A 17,147-nucleotide genomic window follows, 5' to 3' on the forward strand; every position below is an offset into this window, starting at 1 on the left:
AATGTCCGACCAACTACTGGTCTGACTTCCGTATGCGTGCGCATAGGCCGCCATTTGTATCATTCCATACTCAGCGTTCAAGGGAACGGGACGTGTTTTCGTTCGCTCTGGCTGTGCTCAGCCTTTCTCCTACGTCTTAGGACTTGGATTTCGCCCCTTGGTCGCCGCCTGAGCCTTGCACCTGTGCCTCTGCTGTATTTGGTGAGATCTTTCTGTTTTACTTGTAACTTTAGCGACATTTTGTCGCTCATCTCGGACTTACGAAATTTTTCTCTGAAATTTTTTTTGTGAGTTTGTTTGTTGACATGGCGGAAGCGGCGCTGAAAGATAGCGCTAAGAGAAAGCCTAGTGCGAGACAGGTTGCTACTGATGCCTCGCCCAGTAAGAAAGGGTCTCGTAATGCTAAAAATTCCGGTCATGACGTTTCTGCTTTTTCTGCCTTGCCAGCTAAATCACCGGTTTTGGCGGCCATGCTCGCTTCCCCCGTTTTGTCTAAGCAGATTCCAGTTAAGGGTACGCCTGTAGAAGATCCTGGTGTTGTTTCTGGGACGCCTAGTGGCCCAGTTTTGCCTCCTGCGGATGTAGCGTCTTTGTTGCTCACTTTGAGCTCACAGGTCTCGACCTTGGCGGCCGAGCTTTCTTCAACACGGGCGGAGTTGCGCGCCCTCCCTTCCGGTGTTGCGGACCCGCCTTCGCTTGCCAGGATCCGGCCCTCGCCCTCTGCTACGGCTTCAAGGTCGACTGTCACTACGCGGGTTGATGTGCACGCTTCTCAGGACGGTGACGTTTGCAATGTGTCTCTGCTGAACTCGCCGGTTCACGGCAAAGGTTTGTCTACCCCACGAGTAGCCGGGTTCTCCGGCGAAAGTGGGGTGCGTGTTCAGGAGGAAAAGGCGACCTCGGCTGCAAAGCCTGCGAGCCGTAATAGCCCCGACAGCCTGGCTGACCCCTCGCGCAGAAGCGCCCGGTCAGTTGGGTCGACGGGCCCTGTTCAGCGAAAGGGCGTTGCGCTCCTACCCCCTTCTTTGGAGGAACGTGGGGAGCCGCATCGTCCTCTCCCGCCCGGGGGGCAGGGAGTGGTTGACCTGGATGACCTTTCGGTTGACCAGGAGAGTCTCTCTGGGGGTCACCTTCCCGATTGCCCTTTTGAGCAAGAGGGAGAGGTCGACGAGGGTACGTCCGCCATGGGGGACGACCTTCAACTTACTTTGCCGTCAAGGTTGCCAAGCGCAGTGGCGCTGGCCGCCGAGACGGCATTTAAGTATTTTCCTGAAGGGGTGGCTGAAAGTAGGTCAAAGCTTCCACCACCTCGTTCTGCCTTTGATGATTTCCGGTCGGCTCGAGAGCAGAAACCTCAGTTCCGATTCCGCGAATCTTCGTCAATTGCCTACGAAATGGCAAACGTCTTTAAGGCCAAACGTGGTCCGCCGGTGCCTCTGTTGTTGCAACATGGGGAGGCTCCCGACGATGTTATGGACTGGCTTGCGAAGCCTGGGGGTCAAGTTTCTGGTTCCTCGAATTGCAGGTTTGCCCCTCAGTCAGTCAACTTAATTGAGTCATTCGCCCTGCCGTCGGCCGTGCTTCCGGTGTCACCGGGAATGGCTGTGTTGCGCGAGGACACGTACAGTAAGGACAAGCCTGTTCCTTTTACTGACGCGTCGCTTGCGGCTATTGAAGAAGCGGGCAGGTCTTTGTTGGAGCTCTCTTCTGTATCAGAGTCTCTACAAAGGTCGTTGTCAAGGTCAATCGCCACATCACTTGACCCTTTCGAGTTCAGGTTCGACGCTTCGGCTTTGGATGTCACCACCCTTCTCTCCACGCTGGCTAAGGTTTCGAAAGAACAGATGTCTCTTTCGGCTAAACTTTATGCCCATGCAGTTCATTCCAGGAGATCTGCCTTCTTGGCAGGTTCCAGGATTCGGGACAGGGCTAATGTGGAGAGCTTGAAGGTCTCTCCGTTCACAGACGGGGCTCTTTTGGGTCAGTCGTCCATTGACGCGTTCCAGAAAGAGTCACAGGATGCAAGGGACATTGCTTTCTCTCACCTTGCGCTGCAAGGTTTCCAAAAGGCTCCTAAGCCTCAGACTCAGACTCAGGCCGCCAGCAAGCCTCAGAACTCTTCTTCTGGCGGCGGCGGCAAGTCACAAAAGCAGTCTTTCGCTTCGAGGGGTAGGGGCCGCGGGGCTCCTTACCCTAAGAGGGGTCAATCTTTTGGAGGATCTAGGGGGTCGGGGCGCAAGCCTCACCCCCAATGATGTGTTCCCGAACCTCTCATCCCGGTAGCCCCCGCACTGGTTGTAGCGGGCGGCCCATCCAGGGCCCTCACTTCCTGGCTGCAGCTAGTGGACAGCAAGTGGGTTACCGGGATAGTGAGTTCGGGATTCCGGCTTCTCTGGTCAGGGGAGAAGGCACCTCTGACCAGGATAATTCCGCCATGCAGGGCTCCAAGGGATTCGGAGGCAAGGGCCGCCGTGCAAAAGGAGGTCACTGCTCTTCTGCTCAAGGGAGCAATAGAGGAGGTCACGGACTTACAGTCCCCGGGGTTTTATGGCAGACTTTTCGTAGTGCCGAAAGCCTCGGGGGCTTGGAGACCTGTCTTGGATTTGTCAGCCCTGAACAAGTTCCTACGGGCTATCAAGTTCACGATGGAGACTACGACCTCAGTTCGGGAGGCTCTGCGTCCGGGGGACTGGGCGACGTCTGTCGATCTCACAGATGCATACTTTCATGTGCTGATGCATGTAGCAGACAGAAAGTGGCTACGCTTCCCCTGGGGAGACAGAGTGTATCAGTTCAGGGCCCTTCCTTTTGGCCTGTCTCTAGCGCCGTGGATCTTTACGATGATCGTCAGACAGCTTTGTGCTCTGGTAAGAAAGAACGGTGTTCGTCTCAGAGCCTATTTGGACGATTGGTTGATCCTCCATCAGGACAAAGAGCGTTGCGAGGCTCACACTCGGGGAGTGCTCAGTCAGGCCTCGCAGCTAGGATTCTCGATAAACCTGGTAAAGTCGGAGTTGGTGCCATCTCAGAACTTTGTTTATCTGGGCATGGATTTCGACACCCGAAACTGGTCTGTCCGTCCTTCTCAGAGAAGGATCGACAAGCTCCAGGATCTGATACGTTCTCTTTACGGAGAGAATCGGGCCAGTGTGCGGGTTCTGGCCTCGGTTCTGGGCCAAATGGATTCAATGGCGACTCTCATCCCGTTAGGCCGGGTGCACAAGAGGCCTTTCCAGTCTGCTCTGCAGGCTCGTTGGGATCAGTCATCCCAAGGCTGGAATCTCCAGATAGCTCTGGGTTCATGGTTTCTGCGCACAACTCGCATTTGGTTGCTCCCTCTGTTGTTCCAGGGAGTGCCCATTGTTCGCAAGCCTCCAGAGAGCGAGCTCTTCACGGACGCCTCTCTGATGGGGTGGGGAGCTCATCTAGACGAGCAGACGGTGTCAGGGGTTTGGGACTCATCCCAGTCCTCCCTGCACATCAATGTGCTAGAATTGGAGGCCGTCTCTTTGGCGCTGCATGCGTTCAGGCCTTTTCTGGTGGGCAAGCATGTCAGGCTCCACACAGACAACACCACTGTGGCGGCTTATGTGAACAGACAGGGGGGGACGCGTTCTCCCAGTCTGTCAGACAAAGCTTGCTGTCTTCTGACCTGGTGTCACACTCAAGACATTCTGCTTTCAGCCGTGTATCTGAGGGGCAGTCTGAACGTCCTTGCGGACACTTTGAGCAGAGGGGACAAGGTGGTTCACTCAGAATGGACTCTTTCACACCATGCCCTGCAGCGTCTCTGGGCTCAGGTAGACAAGCCCAAGATCGACCTGTTTGCCACGAGGTTCTCGGCGAGACTTCCTCTCTTTGTGTCCCCCTTCCCGGATGCTCTGGCCTGGAAGGTAAATGCATTGGAAATAGACTGGACAAACCTGACAGCGTATGCCTTCCCTCCGTTCTGCCTTTTGGGCAAGGTACTAAGAAAGGTCGACTTGGAGAAACCAGCGCTGGTTCTGGTCGCTCCTCTTTGGCCAAGCCAGCACTGGTTTCCAGACTTGCTGCGTCTAGCAGTTCGGCCCCCGATCCCTCTCGCCGTGAAAAAGGGAGATCTTGTTCAGCCTCGGTCAGGCATCCCCCACGAAGATCCGCGGATCCTGAGCCTTCACGCCTGGATTCTGTCCGAAGCTCTTTGCTTAAGGCAGGGGCCTCTGCCTCCACTTTGAAATTTGTCCGTCATGCCCATAGGGAGTCCACGACTTCTGTGTACTCCTCCCACTGGGCGGCATGGTCTAGGTGGTGCTCTCTTAACGGGGTTAATCCTTTATCACCTAGATCGATGCAGGTTGCCAACCACCTGGCTTGGTTGGCAGAACAGGGAGTTTCACCCTCGTCTCTTCGCGTACGGAGGTCAGCGATCTCCTCAACTCTTTCGCAACTCGGACACAAGATTACACTCGGCGGAGTGGTAGCTAGTGTCATTAAGGGTGCCTCCCTTACAGCCGCGCGCGCTAGGTCACGTCTCCCTGCCTGGGACTTGATGCTTGTTTTGCGGTTTTTAGCCTCGGAAGGTTTTGAGCCCATTCTCTCGGCATCCTTGATTAATGTTACACGCAAGGCGGTTTTTCTTTTGCTGCTCGCAACCTCTCGGAGAGGTAGCGAGGTTCATGCATTGTCAGGTTTAGAGAAGGATATTGGTTTTGAGAAAGATGGGTCTGTTTCTCTTAAATTTACACCAGGTTTCCTTGCTAAGAACCAGAAACCTGGGCATATCTCTCCTGTACTCCACATCCGGCCTCTGAGCGATGTTCTCGCTCCGGGCGACCCTGATGTAGTTAATTGTCCTGTCAGGTCTCTCAGTAGTTACCTGTCACGCACAAGGCACCTCCGTTCAGAAAATCAAAAACTGCTATTTATATCTCTGAATACGGCGAGGCATAAGGACATTGCAAAGGTTACGTTGACTAAGTGGGTCTCCAATCTTATCAAACAAGCTTATGCCTGGTGGGAGGTACAATCTGGAGATATTAGGTCGTTCTTGCCTCTCACGGCAGCCAGGACACACGAGGCAAGAGCATGGGCTTCGTCACTGGCAGTCCTCAGGTCTGGCCGGCTTACTGAGGTACTGGAGTCAGCCTATTGGAGATCTGAAGATATCTTCATCAATTACTATCTCAGGGACGTCTCTTCACTGAGACAGGACGGCAGTTCTGCGCTACCTTCTTTGGTAGCTGCAGGACAGGTCCTTCATGCTTGAATTTTGGTAAGTACCCACCACCTATAGTAGCAATCTGCTATACGTGAGTTGGGTAAAGTTATGTAATTTAATCCAAAATTTTAGTAATAAATTTTAATTTAATTAATATACTTACCCAACTCACGTCGTTTATTCCCTCCCGCCTCCCCGCTGTGGTTGGTTTTGGGTCTAAAAAAGAAGTGAGTTGGGCTTCGTATGGTATGATACAAATGGCGGCCTATGCGCACGCATACGGAAGTCAGACCAGTAGTTGGTCGGACATTATGGGATGGCTCACTCTCTTTTTAGAGTGGTCTCCCTTGTTACCAAGGGGACGCGAACAGCGTTACCAGCACTGAACTAGAGTTAATTGCTATACGTGAGTTGGGTAAGTATATTAATTAAATTAAAATTTATTACTAAAATTTTGGATTGTACTTCCTATGTCTTGAATTAACAGCTTTGTGTTGCATGACCTTGGATGACCTTGACCTTGGGTCAAGGTCACATGTATTTTGGTAGGAAAAATGTGTAAAGCAGTTCTTAGTATATGATGTCATTGCTAGGTTTAGTTATTTGACCTTGACCCTGAAGGTCAAGGTCATGTCAAGGTCAAGCATGTGAGTCGTATGGGCTTTGCCCTTCTTGTTTTTTTTTTAGTTCTAGTGGAGGAATGACCTTATTGCACATAAAGAGACAGATGTTAGGTAGTGAAGAGAACTGTTTTAACGAGAAGGACTGTGGCTTGAAAGAATTGTGTGATGGTTTGACTATATTCCAGCAGGAAAATAACAGGCTGTGTGATGTTGCAGGGTGAAGATGATGAGGATAAGTATGCTGAGGACATGGACATGCCTGGTCAGAAGTTTGAGACCAAGAATCGTATCACCGTCAGAAACCTGCGTATCTGTGAAGACACTGCCAAGGTGAGGCTTACTTTTTGTCCTTCTTCTTCTTCATTTTTTTTCTTTCTTTCTCTTCTTCTTTGATTTTTTTCTTTTTGATGCAGTTGCTTTTATGCTTAGATGTGATAGGTGAAAGTTAGATAACCCTTTGGTTTTAGGCCTTACACCTGGGGAAGGGATGCAAACATACATACCTTCAATTCCTGTTTCATACCTTCAATTCCTGTTTCAACCTAAAGACTCAAGCACATCCCCACAAAGGTGCATATGCTGTCTTTGTTCTCCAACTTTCTCTTTCCAAATCTCTGTCACACCCATGGAGGACAGAAGACGCTATGACTACGCTATGGTCAGCTGAACTTTGTCAAAATCCAGCGGGCAATGTTGTTGCGACATACAGCCAGCTTACATGTCAACCATCCCAGTTTAAATCAAACTTAATGTGAAATATGAAAGTCGCTTGTTCATTTCACTGCTTGTTATTCTCTCAGGTGCCAGGAGAATGGTTCCGAATAAATCTCACCTACTCTATCACACATGTCTTATGCATTTAAGAGCGCTTACTTCCCTTTGTTGATCACATCCCAGTAAGTTATGTTTTTTTGCAGCACAAAAACAGAAAAAAAAGAATCATACTTAACAGAACGCTATTAGTAGCTTCCCTTACAATTATTGCCCTCAGAGTCAAATATATTTTGTCAAAAGTTTGCAGATAGTGCCATGTGCATATCACATCAAAAATGTGTCTGCAGAAAGACTATGACAATGCTGATAAAGGACTTATTAATCTACCGAACGCAAATGACGGAGAGAATATGAAGGGAGACAGACAAATAGAAAAAAATTAAAGGATATTCCTGGACGGCTCAAGGATGCCAAATTTCATTTGATTTTCTGTTTTCAGTATTTGTACAACCTGGACCCGAACTCAGCATACTATGACCCCAAGACACGCTCCATGAGGCAAAATCCACTGGCTGGAACTGGCAAAGAGGCTGTGTTGTAAGTCGTCGCTTCATTTTAAGTGTGAATGTGAGGGTTCTCAGAACCATGGGACACCCCCCCCTCCTTTCAAGACCTACATTTTTTTGAGAAAATGAGGTCTTAAATCTTTTAAAAGATGAAGGTAAATTGACAGGTGTTAGAAACAGAAAATCTAGAAAACTAGGGACTTCAATGGGGGTGCCTGTGTACTTGTTTAGAGTTTGTATTTTATAGATATTGCAGGCAACTAGCTTCTTATGATTGTATGAGGTTAGTTACAGCAGTTGTGTAGCACTGGTTGTCAGCTTTGTGATTTTGCCTCAGGAATTTATAAAAAAAACGGCATGGGGAGAAGGAAAAGGAGGGGTAGTCTTGTTTTATCAAGAACTTCGCTGCCAAACAGATTTACTTGAACTTAGGTAACCTTATTTGACAGAGAAGTGTTAAAAGTGCTAAGATCCTTTTTGAAGAACTGAGGGTATCACTGCTCTCTGGTGAACTGGCTCTCTCTCTCTCTCTCTCTCTCTCTCTCTCTCTCTCTCTCTCTCTCTCTCTCTCTCTCTCTCTCTCTCTCTCTCTCTCTCTCTCTCTCTCTCTCTCTCTCTCTCTCTCTCTCTCTCTCTCTCTCTCTCTCTCTCTCTCTCTCTCTCTCTCTCTCTCTCTCTCTCTCTCTCTCTCTCTCTCTCTCTCTCTCTCTCTCTCTCTCTCTCTCTCTCTCTCTCTCTCTCTCTCTCTCTCTCTCTCTCTCTCTCTCTCTCTCTCTCTCTCTCTCTCTCTCTCTCTCTCTCTCTCTCTCTCTCTCTCTCTCTCTCTCTCTCTCTCTCTCTCTCTCTCTCTCTCTCTCTCTCTCTCTCTCTCTCTCTCTCTCTCTCTCTCTCTCTCTCTCTCTCTCTCTCCTCTCTCTCTCTCTCTCTCTCTCTCTCTCTCTCTCTCTCTCTCTCTCTCTCTCTCTCTCTCTCTCTCTCTCTCTCTCTCTCTCTCTCTCTCTCTCTCTCTCTCTCTCTCTCTCTCTCTCTCTCTCTCTCTCTCTCTCTCTCTCTCTCTCTCTCTCTCTCTCTCTCTCTCTCTCTCTCTCTCTCTCTCTCTCTCTCTCTCTCTCTCTCTCTCTCTCTCTCTCTCTCTCTCTCTCTCTCTCTCTCTCTCTCTCTCTCTCTCTCTCTCTCTCTCTCTCTCTCTCTCTCTCTCTCTCTCTCTCTCTCTCTCTCTCTCTCTCTCTCTCTCTCTCTCTCTCTCTCTCTCTCTCTCTCTCTCTCTCTCTCTCTCTCTCTCTCTCTCTCTCTCTCTCTCTCTCTCTCTCTCTCTCTCTCTCTCTCTCTCTCTCTCTCTCTCTCTGGGCTGGGCTGTTTTTCTTTGTGACTCACTGACTGTTAAAATATGTTCCAGTGTTGTTTTTATTGTTTGCACTTTATTACTCAGTAAAGTACTGAGATATTTTACAGTAGCTTGACCAGTGATGATTTGTTACAGGTCGCAGTATTCTGGAGATAACTTTGTCAGGGTGTCAGGAGATGCTGAACAATTTGCAAACAAACAATGTGAGTTTGAAGAGTTTTTTCTTCGTTAGACTAAAAGTTTAAATAATATGTTTGTTTAAAAACAAATGGGTGTACGACGGTGCTGAAAGCTGGAATTTTCAACTCACTATCAAGTTAGCAACTGCGTCCGTCAACAAGATTTTGACAAAGATCCATACTGATGACAAGAAAAGAGTTTGGAAGAAAAAACACTTCAGTCTTCACCGAAGGAAACAAAACATTGTTCACCGGTTACAAGTTTTGGGGTCTGTATATTAAAGTTTGGGGTCCCGGGACCCTCTAGGTGGAGCGTCTGTTGGGAGCCCTGAGTGGGGATGAAGTTAGTTGATGGACTGCTCTTTTCATTATGAGAGCCTTGAAGGTTTTAGCTTTTGTTTATCTGTTTGAATATATTTTAATGGGGGGGGGGGGGGGGGGGGGCGTGGGTATTTTTAGCCTCTATACTTGCTGATAGACTTGCTTTTTTAGCACCCCTCGTGTGGGTGGCAGTACAGTATTTGCATCACCCAAGTTGATTTTTGGTACACTGCAGTCTTACTTTGCTATGACAGTATCCTCACACTTCCTTTTCGCTGTTGCAGTGTTTGCGTGGGAAGCGTACGAGAAAGGCACAGACGTCCACCTGCAGGCCGACCCCACCAAGCTGGAACTGCTGTCCAGGGAATTCAAGAACCGCCGTGACAACTTCAAGAAGAGCGCAAAAGACAGCGTCCTGGAACGCTACGGAGGACAGGAGCATCTGGAGGCACCACCTAAACAGCTGCTTCTGGCTCAGACTGTGAGTTGGGGAGGCTGGGATTGTGTGTGGGTGTGTGTGGGTGGTGTGGGTGTGTGTGGGTGGTGTGGTGTGTTGGGGTTTGGATGATGTGTGCGAGTGTGATTGAGACAGTGTGCTAGCATGTTACAGAGGGCAGTTGCACTTGAAATCACTCTCCAAACAGCTGTTTCTTTCTCAACTGTTTCTTTCTCAGGCTGAGTTTGGGAGGCTGGGATTGTGTGTGTGTGTGTGTGTGTTTAAGACAGTGTGCTAGTAATAGTACTAGTATGTTACAGAGGGCAGTTGCACTTGAAAGCACTTTCCAAACAGCTGTTTCTTTCTCAGGCTGAGTTTGGGGGCTGAGATTGTGAATGGTTGTGTGTGTGTGACGTGTGCCTGGGACAGTGTGCTACTGTAGAATACTGTAGAATATTATGGGAGTCAAGCCTCACATAAGATGAAGTCGCAGACCTGGGAACCCATACGATTTCGCCGTATTCTGTACGCAGGATTGTCGAGAATACGATCAGTACGGTCAGTGGGAAAAAAATACGACGAGAAAAATTCCTAGACTACTTTTTTTCACAAGCCCATCTTGAAGTCGATCCAGTATTTTGACACATGATTACAGTTTTTGTACGTAAAAATTGAAAAAAGGATTTGTTTTAAATGTACATATAGGTAAACTTAATTAACGATGTGGCGGACACATGTGAAGCATGTTTGAATCATGGATGTTCAAATGCTGTGTGGAGGCAGCTCATTTTTCTGAAAATACACCAAGTTTGTTTGAGAATACTCTAAGTGCAAAACAGGGGTTCCCAGGTCTGAAGTCGACTTCGCAAATTCTACTTCACAAAGTTTGCTGCACAAAGCTTTGGCTTAAATTTTTGGTTTAAAGGCCGGCTCAGACTGTGACTGTGTGTTGCGATTGTGTGTGTGGGTGAATGGATGATGTTCGTCTGTCTGGTCTGGGTGTGAGTGAGTGAGTGAGTGAGTCTGTGTTTCAAAGACAGCCTGCTGGAAAGCTACAGAGGTCAGGAGCATCTTGAGGCACAACCCAGGCAGCTCTTTCTTTCTCAGACTGAGTTGTGTGTTATTGCATGGGTGGGTGGATGGGTGGAGTACAACTACATGGGTGTCCGTTTGTCTTTAGGTCGAAACGTCGCCGTTATTCGTTCTGTGTTCGTCATTTTAACGTGAGTACATTGCTTTTTGGTCTCTTTATTGTTCCCTCTCACATGCAGTCGCCATTGTTTAATACTTTTGAAGTCAGGACAATCTGTTCAATTGAAGATTTACATAATAACTGCCCATGCTTTACAGGAAGACTACGTGGAGTACTCTCGCCACGGCACTATCATCAAGGGGCAGGAAAAAGCTGCCATCAAGTCACGTTACGAAGAGGACCTCTTCCTCAACAACCACTCGGTACCGCTCTCTTTTTTTTTCTCGTAATTATTTTCCCTTTTTTTCGTAATTATTTTCCTTTTTTTTTCTTCTGAAAAATAGGGCGAAAATGTATGACACATGTTTCAGTGAAGTGTGTCGGTTTATCATTGTGTTGTTAAGCCGGTGTTCATGTACCTTAGTACGTCTTGCTACAACATTTAGTGGCTTGTTCACTTGTAGTTTCACTTTATGCATCCTGCATGTCATGTGTTGCATGAAATGTTATTTCCGGGTGATTATAATGTTTCATGGATGACTCGAGTCCACAAACCTCAACTCTTCTTCTTCTTCTTCTGCGTTCGTGGGCTGAAACTCCCACGTACACTCGTGTTTTTTGCACGAGTGGAATTTTACGTGTATGACCGTTTTTACCCCGCCATTAAGGCAGCCATACGCCGCTTTCGGAGGAAAACCTCAACTCAAACTGCAGCTTCTGTTTTTTAATTCTTGAAGTTTATATTAAGACGCAACTTTGTGGAACAGCTCAGGTTTTTGAACATTTTTCATTCATTTTTGGCATAGAAGGCGGTGACAGTTCTTTCTTTCTTTCAGTTGCCACTCTCACCCCTTAGAGTCTGGTCTGGATAAATGCTTTTGTATTTTAGGATGAAAAAGTCATTGGTTTTAATTTGTGTGTGAACAGAGCGTGTGGGGTTCCTTCTGGAAGGCTGGAAGGTGGGGTTTCGCGTGCTGTCACTCCCTCATCAAGGAATCCTACTGCACAGGGGAGGCTGGTAGAGAGGCTGCTAGCGTAAGTACATTATACTAAACAGTTTGTGTTGGTTGTATGTGTGCGAAGAGAGAGTGTGTAGGTGAGTTGGTAAGACTAGAGACTGAGAGAGTGTGTGTGCATGTGGGGAGGGGGGGGTGTGTGTGGGTGACATTTTCTCACTCATTCTCTCACTCTGTGTGTGTGTGTGGGAGGTGGGTGTGTGCATGCATTTGTATATGTGCATTTGTGTGTTCCATGGGATTTTGTGTGTTTATGTATGTGTATGATCGTGGGTTTTTGTGTGTGTGCGTGAACTTTTGGGAAAACGGAGGAATCTAGGCAGCAATCACACTAGCCATTTCTTGGCAAATATAAATTTTAGCTCTCATCAAAACAAAACAAAATCTCACATGTAAAGTAGACAAACCAAATGAAACCATTCAATGAGTTTGTTTTATTTATAGCTGTGAACATACCAAGCAAAATGACATATCGTAGATCTGATCCGTTGCTCGTATTGTTTCGCACTTTTTTTTTTATGTTCAATCAGTGTAATACTGGATATTTGCTTGTTGTGTGTACAGGAGAGCAACATGCTGATGGCACCACCACCAGTTCCCGGAACGTCAAACGGCCATCACATCGCTGTTGTTGAGAAGCAACAATCTTCCGCAGAGGAGGAAGTAGCTGAGGTAAGCTTGATATTTCTTCTCACTGCAAGGGTGCGTATTGCTATGTGTCTCATGCCAGAACTGCAACAAGCCTGTTACATTTCTGGCAGGCAGCGTGCCAGAAAAAAAGGATTTGAACCAAGAAAGAATAATATTAAAAATGATTCAACGGTACGGGAGTGGAATCATTCAGCGGTACGGGAGTGGAATCATTCAGCGGTACGGGAGTCGAATCATTCAGCGGTACGGGAGTCGAATCATTCAGCGGTACGGGAGTCGAATCATTCAGCGGTACGGGAGTCGAATCATTCAGCGGTACGGGAGTCGAATCATTCAGCGGTACGGGAGTCGAATCATTCAGCGGTACGGGAGTCGAATCATTCAGCGGTACGGGAGTCGAATCATTCAGCGGTACGGGAGTCGAATCATTCAGCGGTACGGGAGTCGAATCATTCAGCGGTACGGGAGTCGAATCATTCAGCGGTACGAGAGTCGAATCATTCAGCGGTACGGGAGTCGAATCATTCAGCGGTACGGGAGTCGAATCATTCAGCGGTACGGGAGTCGCCATGCTGGGTTTTCGTAACCGCCTACACCTATGCTAATGCTCCGGATTGTCATCATTTTCATGGTTGTGCTGCTAGGGCCATTCCTTTTCAGTAAATATCATGCCTCTTTTTTTGTTGAAAACTTTAATTATTCATGGGTTAACAGAGCATTGGACTTGAACTGGCAGTACATCTGTGGTCTTTATGAACACAGAATCTCAGAAAACATGATGTGTAAAGAGAGATGAAACGTATCAGCCCTTAGAGGTTTCAGTGTATCATAATAAGCATGGTAATAGGACAGTACCTTCTGTCAGAAAATGACAACAAACAAGGGAGGCTACTGAAAGCAAAGAATTACTTTATCCCTTAGTTGTGAGTAAAAGGCACTTGTGAAATAGTACAAGAGTGTCTACCAGATTTTCTTGGAATGCATCAAATCTGTGAAGTCAGCGAACGTCCCTTTGTGAAGTAAATAGCATATTTTCATAGAGTAACTTGATCAATCAAATCAAATCAAATCAAATTTACTTTATTATCTCAAATCTGAGAAATGACATTTAGGTAGTCATACTCTGATGCCCCTTTCACCTTCATTCTGCTGATCTTTTCAGGAGCACAAGTCGAAGGAGAAGAAGAAGAAAAAGAAGAGCAAGAAGAGGAAGAGGAAACACAAGAAGAAGAAGGACTCGAGTGACAGCGACAGCTCAGACTCAGACTCAGACCCCGAGGAGAGACACAAGAAAAAACTGAAGAAGGTAAGTTCACGCTGAAAAAAGATATAAAAGCAGGCTTGGATAATTCCATGCAGACATCTTTTCTCTGGTAACTAAATTCTTGCATAAATTGAGTTTTCAAGGCTGTTGAAGGCAAACCTTGCTAACTCAGATTTTAACTGAAAATATCTGTGGAAGTTCCTGAGATGTATTGTGTCTTCCAATTCAATCTTGAATGCATGCAAAATGCAGGTCACTCTATTTGACCGACCATTCACGTTCACAGCTGCATAAATATTCTCAATGAAGAAATAGGATCTTCTGTACTCACCCTATGTACGAGGTGTCTGGGAACACCTCCGCGCGGAGGGGTTTTGCGGCCAGCACAGCGAAGAGAAAGAGGGAAATGTTTCTCGGGCTCGCGCGGCAGCAAGCACTATGTCTCTATACTGTACTGTTCCCATTGCCATCAAACTCTCTTGTAGTGATCATTCTAGCAATTTCCAAATTCAGTATTTCTTTCCTAATGTGAATTTTACTCTCATGGAAAAACTGTTACACAATCAATAGGTCTTACCAGTTTTCTGTTTTAAATCTAGTATTAAATTCCACGTACTGAAACATATTGACCAGCTTCCTGTTTAAATTCTGGTATTTTCCACTTTCAACTGTTAAAATTCTGGAAATTACTAGTGATTGTCGCCCCTGTTTCATACACACACCCTTGCACGCATGCGCACACACACACACACTCTCTCTCACACACACACACTCACTCTCTCTCTCTTTTCTCTCTCTTACTCAAACGCACATTCATGTACGTACACACACTCTCTCTCTCTCTCTCTCTCTCTCTCTCTCTCTCTCTCTCTCTCTCACTCACTCTCTCTCTCTCTCTCTCTCTCTCTCTCTCTCTCTCTCTCTCTCTCTCTCTCTCTCTCTCTCTCTCTCTCTCTCTCTCTCTCTCTCTCTGTCTCTTTGGCAATCCTTGTCACTAGTCAAAGGATCTGTTCTTCAAAATTAACACTCTTTTCCTTTTTATCAGGCGCTGGAGAAAGAGGAAGCCCACCATCGCCGCATCAAGGAGCTGATGGAGATTGACGAACGCAAGCGACCCTACAACAACGGCATGTACGAAGCCAAGACCCTCACTGAGGAGGAGATAGAGGCCTACCAGATGAAAGCCATACGAGACGACGATCCCATGGCTAAGTTTTTGTCACAGTGAAGAACACAGATGTATTAACAGCAGCAATTACCACGATAACAGTTAAAACCCTTACAATGGAAGTTTGTTTTTTTAGATGAAAGAGATATGAAAAGAAGATGAAAATGGCTGCATTTTTATCAAAGAGATGACAGCAAGCAGACTACAGGACATACGATGCAGTGGCCCCACTTGAAGGGGAGATGGATGCCTAACAAATGAAACTGTTACGAGACGAAGATCCCATGGCTGCGTTGTGATCCAAGTTCTTCAGACATTGTAATTTGTTGTTCTTTGACTGGAGAAAAATGAGACGTATTAGATGAAACAAATGAAAATGAGGATCCCCTGGCATTAATGTTATCGGTGCGATTTACAACATGAAATGTTTCTGTTCCGAAATAGGTACAGAAATCCAGATACAGTGAGAGATAGTGGCTTACCAGATGAAACAGATAAGAAATGAGAATCCCATAGCTGGGTTTTTGTCTAGTGATTTTTTGCGTTAAAATTTCCTGTACATGTACTAGCGGAGACAGTCATTCAGTGAAAGATAGAAGCTTACCAGATGCAACAGATTGGAGACGAGGATTTGTACTGAATTTTTGCCCTCGTGATCTGGATGTTGCAACTTTCTGCTCTGACTGGAGAGAAACCATGATTCTGTGAGACATAGAGGCGTACAAAATTAAATGGATGCAAGACAATGTCCCCATGGCTGCATTTTTGTCATAGTGATTTTGAGGTTGACATTTTCTGCTATATGAAAATGTGATTCAGTTACATGTATTAGTAAAGACCGTATGGCCCCTCACCTGTGTAAATTGTAACAACTTCCACCACTTCTTTGGGAAATAAGGGGATTTACTGAAATACAGTAACTAAAGCTTAAAAATTAAGGCTTATACATGTACATGTCCGCCATCTGATACATCTGTAAAATTGTTCTTCTGTGGGCAGGTGGGTTTTTTTCAGATTTAAATATTTGTTAAAGGAGCAGATGTGTGACAAACACAAAACTTTAAAAAAAAACAAACCACAGACCCACAGTGATGCTGTTTTTAACTTCTCCCCCTATCCCACTACCCCACCCACTCCTCTCCACCTTTGAAGAAAAGAGAGGGGTTTGAAAGAAAAAGACTCAGACCTCGGACTGAAAGAATAATGACAGTGTGTTACCAAGAATGTATTTACTGCATACACATGAGCATGTGTACATTTTTAATGTTCACTTGTGTGAAATTTCTGTGTGTGTGTGTGTGTGTGTGTGTGTGTGTGTGTGTATGTGTGTGTGTGTGAAACTGTGGATATGTAAATAACTGTCATAAATGTAAATAATTAAAGCAAATGACTTCATTTTAAGTGACCTAATGTTTTGTTGTTTTTGTTGTTGTTGAATACCTTGCTGTGGGTCACATTTTATCTTCCCCTTTTTGGTGACCGTCACCTTTCTGTTTTGTGTAGACAAACATGCGAGGGTGTGCTCATGTGTGCGAGCAAGCGAGAGAGAGAGATTTTTTAGTTATATGAAGTCTTATATCGCGCGCGTATCTCCAGACTCAGACTCAAGGCGCAGGGATCTGTTTATGCCGTGTGAGATGGAATTTTTTACACAATACATCACGCATTCACATCGACCAGCAGATCGCAGCCATTTCGGCACATATCCTACTTTTCACGGCCTATTATTCCAAGTCACACGGGTATTTTGGTGGACATTTTTTATCTATGCCTATACAATTTTGGCAGGAAAGACCCTTTTGTCAATCGTGGGATCTTTAACGTGCACACCCCAATGTAGTGTACACGAAGAGAGAGATTGGAGAAAAAACTGAACATCAGGATCGGAGGAAAAAAAGCATCCACACCCACATACATTTACACAGCTTGCTATACCACTGTCCCATTAACTCTGCCCCCTTTTTACATTTAGTCAAGTTTTGACTAAATGTTTCAACATAGAGGGGGAATCGAGACGAGGGTCGTGGTGTATGCCAGTATGTGTGTGTCTGTCTGTCTGTGTGTGTGTGTAGAGCGATTCAGACCAAACTACTGGACCGATCTTTATGAAATTTCACATGAGAGTGCCTGGGAATGATATCCGCGGACGTTTTTTTCGATAAATGTCTTTGATGACGTCATATCCGGCTTTTTGAAAAAGTTGAGGTGGCACCGTCACACCTTCATTTTTCAATCAAATTGATTGACATTTTGGCCAAGCAATCTTCGACGAAAGCCGGACTTCGGTATTGCATTTCAGCTTGGAGGCTTAAAAATGTATTGATGACTTTGGTCATTAAAAATCTGAAAATTGTAAAAAAAAAAAAAAATTTTATAAAACGATCCAAATTTACGTTCATCTTGTTCTTCATTATTTTCTGATTCCAAAAACATATAAATATGTTATATTCGGATTAAAAACAAGCTCTGAAAAAT

General features: G+C 46.0%; 1 protein-coding gene across 1 annotated transcript in view; it reads left to right on the forward strand.

Annotated features, from left to right (window-relative positions):
* The window catches only part of LOC138981759 (pre-mRNA-splicing factor SLU7-like), a 33,063-nt gene extending 16,990 nt beyond the window's left edge, over positions 1-16,073 (forward strand). Inside the window, exons 11-15 of the mRNA XM_070354835.1 lie at positions 10,732-10,836; positions 11,501-11,608; positions 12,154-12,261; positions 13,403-13,546; positions 14,550-16,073. Coding sequence (XP_070210936.1) covers positions 10,732-10,836; positions 11,501-11,608; positions 12,154-12,261; positions 13,403-13,546; positions 14,550-14,732 — 648 coding nt within the window. The 3' untranslated portion in view covers positions 14,733-16,073. The remainder of the gene's footprint in view (positions 1-10,731; positions 10,837-11,500; positions 11,609-12,153; positions 12,262-13,402; positions 13,547-14,549) is intronic.
* Positions 16,074-17,147: the final 1,074 nt, after the last annotated feature.

The sequence above is a fragment of the Littorina saxatilis genome, linkage group LG12 (assembly GCF_037325665.1).
Source record: "Littorina saxatilis isolate snail1 linkage group LG12, US_GU_Lsax_2.0, whole genome shotgun sequence".
NCBI lineage: Eukaryota > Metazoa > Mollusca > Gastropoda > Littorinimorpha > Littorinidae > Littorina > Littorina saxatilis.